This window comes from Schistocerca piceifrons, chromosome X, assembly GCF_021461385.2.
Source record: "Schistocerca piceifrons isolate TAMUIC-IGC-003096 chromosome X, iqSchPice1.1, whole genome shotgun sequence".
Taxonomy (NCBI): domain Eukaryota; kingdom Metazoa; phylum Arthropoda; class Insecta; order Orthoptera; family Acrididae; genus Schistocerca; species Schistocerca piceifrons.
Genome location: NC_060149.1, coordinates 487,780,453 through 487,794,754, shown reverse-complemented (window position 1 = coordinate 487,794,754; position 14,302 = coordinate 487,780,453). Strand labels below are relative to the sequence as shown.

Sequence of the window (14,302 nt, the reverse complement as noted above, 5' to 3'; positions counted from 1 at the left end):
GACCACTGCGGCCTGTGAAATTGAAGTTAATGCGCAGGAATAGGAAGACAAACCCGTGATGGGTGGATACAGCATTACCAACGTCCTGCTTCACACAAACACGTCGTTTAAATATCTGGATATAACTTAGCAAATCGATACGAAATATAACGAGCATGTGAGGGTTGTAGTAGGAAAGACGAATGGTCGACTTCGGTTTATTGGGAGACTTTTAGGAAAGTGTGGTCTACCTGTAAAAAGAGACCGCATATAGGACGCTAGTGCGACCTTATCTTGAGCACCGCGCGAGTGTTTCGGATCTGTAACAAGTTGGATTAAATGAAGACATCGAAGCAATTTAGAGGCGGGCTGCTGGATTTGTTACCGGTAGTTTCGAATTACACACAAATGTCACGAAGATGGTTCAAATGGCTTTAGCACTATGAGACTTAACATCTGAGGTCGTCAGTCCCCTAGACTTAGAACTACTTAAACCTAACTAACCTAAGGACATCACACACATCCATGTCTGAGGCCGAATTCGAACTTGCGACCGTGGCAGCAGCGCGATTCCGGACTGAAGCACCTAGAACCGCTCGGCCACAGTGGCCGGCTGTCACGAAGACGTTTCGGGAACTCGAATGTGAATCCCTGGAGGGAAGGCGACACTCTTTTCAAGGAAAGCTATTGAGAAAATTTAGAGAACCAGCATTTGAAGCTGACCGCAAAACGAATCTCTTGCCTCCAACATACACTGCGCCTGAAGACCACGGATGAATATACGAGAATTTCGGGCGCGTACGGAGGCATGTAGACGATCTTTTTTCTCTCGTTCTGTTTCCGAGTAGAAGACGTAAAGAAACGACTAGTAGACGTAAGGGGTTCACTCCACCACGCGCCGTAGGATCGATTGTGGAGTATCGATGTAGATGTATGTGAAGCGTGAGACTTAGATGCGTTCACGAAGTATGTGAGCAGTGGGCGGACTGCTCTTAGGAAGATTATGATCATACATTCGTTTTGTATACTGTAATCTCGACGACACCTAGCCACACGTTAATGGTAATATATAAAAGAGTAACCATTGATTACTGACGTAATCAGTGCTATAGTATTACGAAATAATTTGTTTTGTGACCGAACCACAACCGAATTTTAATTCTCAGAAAGTTTCAGTTTACGCCTCTGGGTAAATAACCCTCTGGTTGCGACTATTGGCCTATGTCAACAATTACTTACACACTAATGATGCCAATTTGCACTTGTTTGACAGTGAGAAATCCTAAATGCTAGCATTTGAAAACTTAGTGAGAATGTCTTCGACATTTGTTTTAAATACTCCTTCCCGCTGCCAAACTATTGCTGCCCCTTTCACTTTCTGGCCAATGAAACACTACCAGGACTCTCACAGACGGTACTTCGGACCAACATTGTTTTTCCTTTCTATCCCATTCACGTAATGAGCAAAGGCAAAATTGTTCAAAATTTCAAGAAGTACAGCATCCAGCCTTTTTATGTATTTTACTTATGCCAAATTTCATTAGTATTCGACATCTTTGTTCTTCGATCTACATATTTATTTCTCAACATAGTCACTCTCGTGACGAACACATTACTGCCAATGAAAGACCAATTTGTTATACCGCCACTGTAGTATGTTTAACTTACTTTAAGGAGACACATCTCTGCATGCACCACTTCGTAAATATCGAAGTGAAGTCCTGGAATAAGTTCTTTCTGTTTCAGAAACTGAAGAAAATCGGATGTGGCCAAGTTGAGCTTACGACCACCGTTTCCCTCACTGCGGGCATCAACAACCCAACTTCGCACACTGTATCGAAATCAGTGATCACCGAACACAGCTTTCGTTCTTCTATAAATTTCAATTGGAGGCACGTTTTCTGCGGTGAGGAGCTATTACCGCTCGCTGTTTCTTACGTAGCTGCATCGTTACGTTACATACAGCCACGTTACACGCTGAAATACGGAGCCCTCTACCGGCAATTTGTTGCATCTGTCATCAGCAAAGCGGGGAAGTCAACCGAGTAACATGTACGACATGGAATACCTCAACCGATGTTCAGAACAAAATATTGAAGCATTACTTCGCTGTACGCTTTCTCACAAATTTAATTTTTAGTTAGCACGTCGTTAAGAACATCGACTAAAATCTTGGTGTTTAAGATGCTGTTCTGTTCTGCTTCTTGTTGCAATTTTCGCTTTTATAATCGTGGTAGCAACACTTTGACTTGTCTGTTGCACAATGACACCGCTGTACCCACCAAGTTCTGAACATTTATTGTCTACGATTATAAAGGCGAAAATTGGAATAATAAGCAAAATAGGAAGGCGGCTGCGCCATCCAAATTTCAGTCTTATGTTATTAACTCTGAAATAACTGAAGATTGTTTTACCTCAGCCGCACAGTACATGACTGCAGCGCCCAGACCGCGCGGCTAATCCCGCGCGGCTGAGCATTTCTATTACAATTTCTGATGGCCTGTACCGACCTTTGGCCATCCTCACAGCAGGTCTCTGAATTAGTTCGGATTTTCGTCACGCCTGCAGCAAACAACTGAACAATGCTGTAGCATTTAACAATTTAAAGCCGCATTGGCTGTTAAATGAAATTACCGATTCCGAAACTCTCAGTTCAACTTCAACTGGATATTGTTAAAATATAAAATGCGTAACAATTAATATGTATGAATCTGGATTCCAATAGCAGTATCTTAGTAACACTTTAAAGTAATTTTTATATTGTCATGTTGACGTGAAATTGTGTATCTTATTGTAATAATTTTGATCAACTAACATCAAAGTTGCGATAAGTAAGATGAGGAGAGGACAATGAAAACGTCTGCTAACATCAGGATCGAAAAGCCATTAGCTGATCGAAAGAAGGCTTGTTTTAACCGCCATATTGCTTCTACTGCACAATCGAGTTGATTGTGATGTATTTGACGTGTCCCTGTTAAGTTTACAAACACTGGTTAGTAACATTCAAGAAACCGTAGCATTGGAGGCAACTGAACACACCACAACAAGGCAGCAACTCATATGAACAAAATACGTTATTCAAGTCCGTTAGCTTTCACGGGCAGCGTCATTATAAAATGCTAGAGCAACTAAACTGCCGACGTTTCGAACGACTTGCTGCAGTTCTCTCCACTGAAGGGAGACCACAGCAAGTCTGTGGAAATGTTGACAGTTTAGTGGCTTTAGTGTTGCATAATGACGCGGTTTAACACCCAAAATTAGTTTGTTCAAAAGCGAGTGATTATTTAAAATTCTTTATCAGAGACGAAGAAAAAGTCTATGTAAATATTCCTTAATATTAGGATGACCACAGCAGATGCCTAGATTAACGAAAGTGCGCATTAATATTAGTACAATGCTTTGTATCGCCACTGTAGCCTGAAGATTGTTACCTTAATTAAATCACTTAATGAAGCAACAAAGTTGAATGGTAGGTGTCTGGAAGACCTCCATGCTCTGAGATTGGTCGCACTAGCGTCTTACGGCATTTCTTCGAAGATGCATCGTATTTTATTTTCATCATAACCCTTCCATTCGCCTTCCCTAACACTTTCGGTTATCATCTCATTTCATATCACTTCTCAAAATTATCCCTAAACACTTGTACGATGTGATATGTTCCCCACGCATATTTTAGTTAGATTCCATCGGTTTGTCTTTGTTGCAGGCATAATCTAAAATGCATCCACATTTAAAGACAGCTTCAACTAATTGGACTAAATGAAAATTTTTGTCTAAGTCTTTCTCCATTTGTTTACATTCATTAAACGACGATACTTTCCTGTAGGTACCAATATCGTCAATGAACTATCTTACAATGCTGTTGATCCTGTCTGGTAAGTCGTTTACACGGAGAACATTGCAGGTTTTATGACGTTTTCTCACGGCAGATTACATGTTTGTTTCGTTTCTGTGGATCATTCGCCGTCCACTGAAACGCACTAGGTTCCGTTTATCAAATGAACCTCGAGCCAACTTCACACTTTCGTGTATTGTACCTCTGTTGCTTGTCAACGATATGGTACTCTGCGTGTGCCGCTTTCGGAACCTAGTAAATGAAAATCTGTTCTTTGACCTGCGTCTACTATATAGAAGCTGTGTATGAATGGAGCAAGCTTTGTTCCACATGAGTGTTTGCTACTGAATCCAGGCTCATTCTCTGACAGAACGTTGTCTGTTCCAGGAACGCCATTTTTGACCTAATATTATTCTCTAGGATCCTTTAACAGGATACTTGTCCATACTTCTGTGCATCTGACTTTTATGCCTTTTGTAAACAGGAGTGACCTGCGTTTTTCCTGTAACGCGGGACTGTCCTCTGGACAGTAAATCCTCGACAGAAATGCGGTAGGAAAGCGGGTAATTCCGTAGTGCGTTCAATGTAAAATCTATTCAATACCATCGAAGTCTGGAGTCTTGTTGCATTAAACAGTCTTAATTGTTTTTCTGTATTTAGACATACTTTCTCCGATGCTAGTTAGCTGATAGCTGGAAGAAACTGGTTCCCGATGTGCTAACAGGTGTTCCGCTTCCTCCCAGTTCATTTATTTAAGGTCCTTTGTGAAAGTTCCTTTCCATGTGTCACGAGGTCTGCTTCTGTATCCATCCATCTGTTTCCACTACACTGCTAATTCCGTGTTTCTTCCCTCTTTCATGTGGAAAACATGCCACACAAGCTTGTCTTATTCAAGCAACTATTCTATGCAGGCTACGTAAACCATTTCTCAGCACATCATTTGAGATATGATCGCGATAACTCTCCTTCAAAATTCGCCTCAAACATTGTTGCCGAGAAACAATGAGCTAGTGTGCTGATTTTTATGACATTTTCCAGGTTTCACGTGCCTATATATGGCCATCGGGAAGATAATAGAGGTGTACCACCAAAGCTTTATGGACATACTTTGAGCGTCTAACTGCCATGTGTCTAACGTTTGTTGTAAGGCTGCGGAAACTTTCCCAGTTCTGCTGGTGATGTCTGCATCTACATCCCCGTTATTGCAAATGAGAATGCCAAGAAATGTAAATCGGTCGACCTTTATAGTACTTTCAGTTTGACTGTAGTTTGAGTAAACACATTTTCACTTTTTATGCACAGTGCTTTTTATCCCTATTTACTTTTACCCTTTTAGAACTTGCCATTCCATCCCGCCTGGGAGTCATTAGTTGTAAACTGTGATGTTTCTGGCAGAAGAACGATGTCATTAGCAAAATCCGTAACTCGTGGAATTTAAAAGCGAACACTCCATGGAAGAAACGCAGGTCGTTTGAAAAACATCACTTGATCACTCGCTTACGAGAGAGAAAAAGAGAGAGAGAGAGAGAGAGAGAGAGAGCGCGCGCACTAGCTTTCCTACCATTGGCAGCCATCTGCCTGCAGTATCGCCACACCTTCCCAGAAAGCTGGTGAAGGGAAACACGGCTTTCAAAGAGTTCTCTCGAATTTCACAACATGGTATGGCATACAACATAGCAGCACGCTTGCAAATAGCTAAGATACAGATACTAGTAACCGCGTTAATACCTGTCTTCCATCAAATACTAGTGAACCCTCCAATGCTTCGCCAATTGCTAAATATGTATGGAAAGCGGATATACGTTGTAATCTGTTCCTCTCCCTCTGTAAATCTCCTCTTCCTCCCCATCTCACTGGTCTTGAGCCTTTTTATTGTTATTGTCAACGAATCCTTGATTGGAACTGAAGTCTTAAAACGAATGGGTGAAACGGTTGGGCCGACCTGCTGCTGGCTGTATGACGATAGTAGCTTCATTGACGGTATTTCGCAAACGGATAGGATTTCAAAGCTTTGGACGATTCAAATTGCGTAGTAGTATTGTAATCGTAAGCCAATAAGCTTTAAGATTGTGGAAACAGAGGGCGAGGAAGGAAACCAAACAGCACGTTTTCACGACAGAGCATTTTCTTTCTCTCAGTCTGTTTGAACATAAAATCTCTATATTGTTTAAAAATATATTTAAACTATGTTCATCCGATAATTATTGGAGTACAGTAATAACTTCAAGTAAATCTGTGAACAATTTATCGAGATTTTTGGTAACGTTTAACAACGTTCTGTCTTATATAGTAGTATAGAGGTATATATTAATGAAGCATTAATGTCTTCGAATGTACAAAAAAAAAAAAAAAAAAATATACCCGCACTCAGAAATGAACACGTATTGAGACAGTCTCTTTCAATATGCAAGAAACGTCAACGCTGCTGTTTTTGAGAAGATTACTACAGATTTTAATGGAGTGTAATTACCGCTGTCATAGTTGCAATATCAATTCACAGAGGCCACTTTCGTTTCCTTATCTCTAATTGCACATGACAGTTTTTTGTTTTCCGAGCTTAGTTCAATATAGGACAGCAAACAATACGAGTGCTCCAGCTGGAAGAGTACCTTTTCAATTTATGTATGTTCCTTGAGTGAGGTGAATACTAAGTTTGATATTTGAGATAAGCTGACAGTCTTTAAAAAATTGAACTGGCAGAAGTTACAGATAATGTTGATTTTGTTCTCATTGTCCCCGCTCCCTTCCGTATCAGTCGAAGACAAGGTAACTACACTATACATGAAGCCACTAACTGTGGTGTAAAACACACTGCTTAAAATTATGAACTTAAAACATCTTTTCTTGGACTCTATGGATTGAACTTAGCATTAACGAAACTTCGAAAACCCTGTTTCGCTAGGAGGATAAGGTACATGCTCCAGGGATTTACGGATGCTGGTGACCAGATAAGCTCACAGACCAAAGCAGTAGGGTTTTTAGCGATCAGAACACAAGGCAAGGAAACTAATAGTCACATCGTTCAAGTAACGTTCAGTTGTTTGAGTGTGGAACAAAAATGTAAAGCCAGAACCTTCTCTCTGGACATGTCCATCTCCAATCCAGTGATATGAAGTTGGGAGGAGTTTAACAGAACACCACTGAGGAAGCTAACATAATGAAATACTTCCTTATTTTATCCGCACTAAAACCACAGTATTAAGATACGTTAGCAAATTCCTGCGCCATTGTGGTATTTCGCAACAACAGACGAACTTCTGCACACTCTCGTTTAGAAATGACCTCAACAACTCGCTGTCACCTTAAAGCTCCTTATCCTTTGTGGAAGAGGTGGCAGTTACCGGAAATCTAGTCAAGGAAGATGATCTAGAACCCTTCGCCAAGTTTGAAATAGGGGTTGGATATTTCATGGTAGTGTGTGCACGCAACTGCACGTAAGTTGGTTAGCGACAAAACCGTGGCAGAAATAAACATGCCAGTGTTCTGAATTGCTCTTTGTAGGTGCTTTTGAATCTTTTAACATATTGCGGCACATTGTGAAGGGATTGTTTTATCTCAAAGCAGTAAGGACACATTTGAGGCTACCGTATTCCATAGTTCTCAGCCACTTTACCACTATTGTCTCCAATACGACTACAGTTGCCGGTGAAGGGGTGTGCGAAGCTGGCCTACATTCTGATGTTAAAGAACTGTGTATTTTTTGCTTGATTACTGACAATTACTGGTAACGGGAAACAAGAATTTAAATTCGAATTGCAAGTAAATAGAAAATCGAAACGAGAATTCCAGTTTTTACAACAAGTACTTTTGAGTCCATTAAGAAGAGAAAGGAGAACAATAGAATAGCAGCACGATTACAAAGCAATAAGCAGAAGCGTATGGTATGCGTAGTCTTAAGTCAAGCCCAAGTACAAGACTGGCAATAATTGTCAATTGAAATCATTATTGCGACTATGGTCTTGAAAATATGAAAAAAATATTTCTTAAATCAAACCGAACGCATTGCGATCTTGTTCCACCATGCTTTATTGTACTCTAAACTGTGCATTCTAACTAAAGTGATGACTTAGTATGATCGTGAATTATGCTGAAAAATGACGTTTGGCGTTTTACTCCTTTGGTATTAACCAAAGCTCCATGTGCAGCATTAACTCTTCGTCCTCAATCAACAAGTTATATTTGCCGAATGTAAGCATAGTTACGATGTAAGTGGGGTGTGCGGTATGCTGTATACAGCGTTACTCCGTCCTACACTACGTTATCCAGTATTGTGTGCTCTATACGGATTTATGTACACAACCCACTTTTACAGTTCGGCTGCTCCGGCTCAACTTTTACGTACAGAGATGTTTTGTGCTGAATAAAGGGAATGGTCATCAGTCCCCTAGAACTTAGAACTACTTGAACCTAAGTGACCTAAGGACATCACACACATCCATGCCCGAGGATTTCCGGACTGAAGCGCCTAGAACCGCTCGGCCACAGTGGCCGGCTCTTTAGGTTAATTAGGTTTCAGTAGTTTTAAGTCTAGGGGACTGATGACGTCAGATGTTAAGTCCCATAGTGCTTAGAGCCATTTGAATAAAGGGAATCATTTTAACGGCTGGTATCTATTAACAGTCGATAACAACTTAATCTGTGGCAATACTGCTTTTGCACTCGACACATTGCTTTCATGATGGCGTGCAGAGAAGATAGGAGAGAGAGTAGAAGAGAAGAGAAAACTGTGCAACGAAGTTCAGAACTTTTACATGGGGATTCCAGCCAATTTCTACATGAAACCATAAAGTAGTAACTGGTGTCAAAATCACAGTTGGCTGTTTCTCAGAGGAAGACTGGCCAGGAGCTTGTTAGGACACGGTATGAAACACTCAGTAATGCCACTCCAATTTTGTTTCATTTCACAATTCAATGAAAACGTTCTCTTAATTTTGCATTAAGAGAGCTCCTGGCAAAATTTTGTTTTTACACGTCATTCCTGGTTAGTGCGAGTACAAGTACGATAATTACTGTGTCGCTAGGTTTTCACTGAATGTGGGCAATGTCAGTGGCAGAATGCGACACAAGTACCAACATCCCCCTTGTGTAATTAATAAGTTAATTATCCTGTACGATAATCTCTACCCTGCTTTTACAAAAAGAAATTAGTGGTTATTTGGTTTTCTGATTCAGAACGTGGTTGTGCCTAGCATATTCGTCAGGTCACATAACTACTACTAGTACACTCGTGCCGTTAGCTTGCCGTACCAATAAAACCATACCTAATGATGAACGCCGCAGGCAGGTTACAAACTGTAACTCGCACTGTTACGCATAGTGGAAGGAAAGTTTAAAGGTTAGAACTAAGTTCCGTTCGCATAGAAACCTTCATCGATGTATCAGTAACAGAGACAAGATGATGATAGTAAATATGCAGGGACTACGTTGTTACTAGTACCTGAATCCTCTTGACGTCGCACGATCTAGGTACGAGTCTCTCTCCTATCTCTGCTCAACAATAATGAAATTATAATGTACTGGGTACGAAGTCCCACGTGTTTTGTATTACGTGCATGTATGGTTAAATAGCTTATTAAAATTGCACAGTCAAAAATAAAAGGTGAGCGTGTAAAAGTTGAAATGGCAGCCTAATACATGTAGTTTTTATCTTATGCTCAGAGAACGATGTTTAGTAGTCCATGGTGTAATTAGGTGCCAAGAACGGAATGAACGGTGACAGGCCCGCCCTCCCATTTCCGGTCCATGAGGCAACATACACGGAAGCGCCGAAGAAACTGGTATAGGCATGCGTATTCAAATACAGAAATATGTAAACAAGCAGAATACGACGCTGCGGTTGGCAACGCCTATACAGGTAAAGTGAGCGTCGCAGTTGTTAGATCGGTTACTGCTGCTACAATGGCGGATTATCAAGATTTGAGTGTGAACCCGGTGTTGTTGGCGCACGAGCGTGGGACACATCTCCTAAGTAGTAATGAGGTGGGGATTTTCCCGTACAATCATTTCACGAGTGTACCGTAAGTATCAGGAATCCGGTAAAACACCGAATCTCCGACATCGCTGCGGCTGGAAAGAGATCCTGCAAGAACGGGACGAACGACAACTGAAGAGAATCGTTCAACGTGACGGAAGTGCGAACCTTCCACAAATTGCTGCAGATTTCAATGCTGAGCCGTCAAGAAGTGTCTGCCCGAGAACCATTCAACGAAACGTCATCGATATAGGTATTCAGAGCCCAAGGCCCACTCGTGTACCACTGATGACTGCACGGCACAGAGCTTTACACCTCGCCTGGGCCCGTCAACACTTAAATTGGACTGTTGATGACTGGAAACATGTTGCCTGGTCGGACGAGTCTCATTTCAAATTCTACCGAGCGGATGGATGTGTACTGGCATGGAGACATCCTCATGAATCTATGGACCCTGCATGTCGTCAGCAGATGACTGTTCAAGCTGATGGAGGCTCTGTAATGGTGTGCAGCATGTGCAGTTGGAGTGATGTGGGACCCCTGATACGTCTAGATACGACTGACAGGTGACACGTACGTAAATATCCTGTCTGATCACCTGCATCCATTCACGTCCACTGTGAATTCCGACGGACGTGGGCAATTCCAGTAGGAAATGTCCAGAATTGCTGCGGAGTGGCTCCAGGAACTCTCTCCTGAGTTTAAACACTTCCGCTGGCCACCAGACTCACCACGTATGAACATTGTTGAGCGTATGTGGGATGCCTTGCAACGTTGTTCAGAAGAGAACTGCATCCCCCTCGTACCCTTAAGGATTTATGGACAGCCTTGCAGGTTTCATGGTGATTTCCCTCCAGCGCTACTTGAGACATCAGTCGAGTCCATGGCACATCATGTTGCGGCACTTCTGCAAGCCAGCGGGAGCCCTACAACATGTATTAGGCAGTTTCTTTGGCTCTATTGTGTATAACCGCATTGTCTTTGTATGTTGTTGTAATATCTATTTATTAGAGGTGAAAGTAGAACACAGCTTAATGCTGTTACTTCACCCGCTAGGTTCTGGTAAGTGTATGTCCGTTTGTACAGTTACAAAAGAACTGTGATGTCAGTCTTCGAGTATGTGGCGTACTGTTAACGTTCGTTCACAGACACACTGCAGGGGTTGTTCTTGTCGTAGAAGAAATTTATGAGTTATTTGGGTGTTTGCAAGTCTGAGACGGACTAAAGCAATCACTTCTAGAGTTTCGTATCTAAGTCTGCCAGACCTAGGTGGTGTTTTTGATGGCCCGTAGTTTATTAGATTGTGTTGGGGTGTTTACATCCCGTTGCTTTTTGGCAGCTCATTACCTGCAATGCAGACGTAACACTGCGTTCAGACAAGAACGGTGGGTATCTCTACACTGCGGAGAGCACACAATTGATCATGGATTGTGCCGATCAAATAATGTTATGAATAGCACTTTAGTACATTTGCAGTGTAGTCAAAGTCGCCACATTTAAAAAATCTGTCGAGGAAAAGTCATGTTTTGTAGTGCTCTAGGTATGGCTATTACCTCTGCAGTATTCCTTTGGTAGGTAACGTTGTTCTGAATTCCGGTTGTGTACGTATGCATAGCTGACTAATTACCCATGGAACTGTCTGTATGAAGTACATTAAATTGTGGACACACATGGGGCAGACTGACAAGGGAAAGAAAAAAATCTACATTGTCCGTTTTAACAAATCAATACCGGTACTCATATGAAGTGGGGAAAGCACAAGGAACAACAATTAGTTTGACAGGAGGGAGTTATCAACTTCGCCGCTGTGTTTTAATATAGTCGTATGTGTTAAGTGTGTGTGTGTGTGTGTGTGTGTGTGTGTGTGTGTGTGTGTGTGTGTGTTTAGGAGGGGGGACCGAGTGAGCGAGCGACACTCATTTCCTGGTTGATTTGACTGACAGTACGCACAACCGTATTTACTCGTGGTCTGACACTTTGGGCCAAGATTTGCGTCAGTGTTTGTAATAGAACGATGTTTAAGAAAGCATTGTTTTGAATTCCTGATGTGGCGCGTCACTGAAGTGAGACGTGGTATGACGTCAGCGCGGCGCTGACTGGTCTGCGTTTAGAGTCTCGCGGGACACTATTCCGGCTACAGGGCTTGGCTTTCGCGTCCGTCCCCACTCACAGCCTATGAGCACTGCTACAGCCCATTTCCTGCGCCATTCGGGCCGAGCGCCGGATATGTCGCAAGCGATCATCACACTTCTGCGCCACAGCCCAGCACGCAGCTATCCTCTCCCGTCGGCCAACCTCATGCTCTGAGGTCACAGCACTCTAGAACATCCCATCTAGTTTAGAATTATGCATGCTCAATGACCAACGAACGGTGGACATTTCTACCACGTAACTATCCAAAAATTCTCTAAAGCCAGCTGTCAGATTTTTATGATGCCTCGTAACAGATGAACAGCTGTCAGTGGGTTTCTATGCAATAGCTCTTATATTCTCATCGTCAATCCAAGGACTGGTTTGAAGTAGCTTTCGCACGCTAGTCTGTCATGTACGTAAATACTGCGCTGCACTCTACACCAATTTTAACTTTCTTACTGTTTCCAAGCCTTTAACTCCCTCTTAAATATTTACTCTAAACCCTTCTTTACTAAATTAACTACGCCATGTTGCCTCAGGATGTTTTCTGTGAACGTTTTACTTTTTCCTTTTTTATGTCAGTCTGTGCCATAATATTTTCCATGTCTTCTTTGCTTACTCTATTTACCCAGCTAGAAAAACAACCTTCAAAAGTTAATATCTTCATGTCCGTACCGCTTACCAGCCTCGTATCTCTTTGATTTAAGTCTACATCACCGACAAATACTTTCAGAAAATATTTTAACACTTAAATATACATCGAACACAAGGAAGTTTCGCTTTTCATACAAGCTTATTGCAAGTATGCATTTTATATAATCTGTACTCGCGCCATTATTTTACTGCTAAATGGCAAACTTTCATACTTTTCGATTCATTTCACAATCGAATTTCCTCAGCGAAACTTGACTGAATTCGAGTGGATTCTTTTATCCTTGTTTTACTTACGTTTATCTTATGAACTCTTTTCAAGACACCGTCCATTCCCTTCAGCTGATCTTTCTAGGCCTCAGAAAATTACAGTGTCGTTGTGAAACAAAGTTTTTGTTTCTATTCCCTGAACTTAGGCTTCCTTTCGAGCTTTCTTCTCGATTTACTTCTTTGTTCTGTATAGACAGATCAACACGGGAAGGGGGGGGGGAGGGAGGGAGGGAGAATAGGCTACAATCTTTGCTAACTCCCTGCATAACTGTAAATTTTCTGATTCCTATTTTAATTACTAATTTCACAGCATAACTCAAAGACGTGTCATAATTACATGGAATTTTCAGGTTACATGCTACCTATTTAATGATCAGTATATATTAAAACTAGACATTAACAACATTATTAAGCTATTATTTAATACATGTGGAGTCATCAACCCATTTACGTAACGGCTGAGAGGTGACAAAAATTGTTTTGCTGAGTGATTAACGCCACTTCTGGTGAGTAATCAAACTTTATTTGAAGATATTTAAGAGCATACAGTGTCTTTAAATGAAGCCGTATTACCTGCACTCAAAATGCTTCGGAAAAATTTCTCTCGCAGTGAGCTAAAGTTACCACTAAAAAGTGGAAAATGTGCTAATATGGAGTCAGAAACGCCAACAGTTTTCGCATGGTCAAGTGACGTTTTACGTGAAACAGCAGGTGAAACTGCGCTATGCAAATAATAATGCTTCCATATTTAGCCTCTTTCACGGAAGGTCTCTGAAAGCCGTGATAAGCGTAGTATCTTTCCTCTTGGGAGAGTTCTCCGATTGCATTAGTGTAGACAATTTTGTTTTAAAGGCAGTATTTGCTTCTGTGTGTCAGTTTACTAAAAAACTGAACACTGATGAAACAACGAAATAATCACCCAATGTTAACAACAGTTACAGATAAATTTGAAATTGGCAGCATAGGTGTCTCACAGTAACCACTCCAGGTTTCAAGTTAAATTCTGTGGAATGGAAGCCACCAGCGTTGAAAGAAACATTTCTTTCGTAATTTCCTCTACCATTTGCCAGGTGTGGCACAATTTGAAACTTTTTATGGTACGATTCAGATCCAAGATTCAAACGAATAACAGGTTTTGAAGTTCCATGGACGATGAGGTAGTCTGAAAACAAAAAGCTTGGTACCCAGAAATATAAGACTGAGAGCTTGCCAGGACTTTTCAAGCGAACCCCCACAGCTCTCTGTTTAGGCAGTTTCCCGGAAATGACTGAAAGCAGTGAGGGTCAAGTGCTTTAATTCTTGTAGATTTCTATTTGCCACCTCCCGCTATCGCCGTTTTATTATTTAAATATACTGCCACTACAGTGGCCGAAGTTTATGCGTTGTGGAACAGTGTTGACAACAAGAGGAAGCTAGAAAGGAGCGGAAGAGCTCAGGAGGCGAGCGCTTGTCAAATATTTAAT

General features: G+C 41.5%; 2 protein-coding genes across 5 annotated transcripts in view; one reads left to right on the top strand and one right to left on the bottom strand.

Annotated features, from left to right (window-relative positions):
- LOC124722439 (RNA-binding protein 25-like) overlaps nt 1-4,926 on the top strand; it is a 105,607-nt gene extending 100,681 nt beyond the window's left edge. Inside the window, exon 4 of the mRNA XM_047247601.1 lies at nt 4,853-4,926. Within this exon, the coding sequence (XP_047103557.1) occupies nt 4,853-4,926 (74 nt within the window). The remainder of the gene's footprint in view (nt 1-4,852) is intronic.
- The window catches only part of LOC124721500 (beta-1,4-glucuronyltransferase 1), a 324,876-nt gene that overhangs the window by 131,067 nt on the left and 179,507 nt on the right, over nt 1-14,302 (bottom strand). The gene's annotated exons all lie outside the window — the stretch shown is intronic.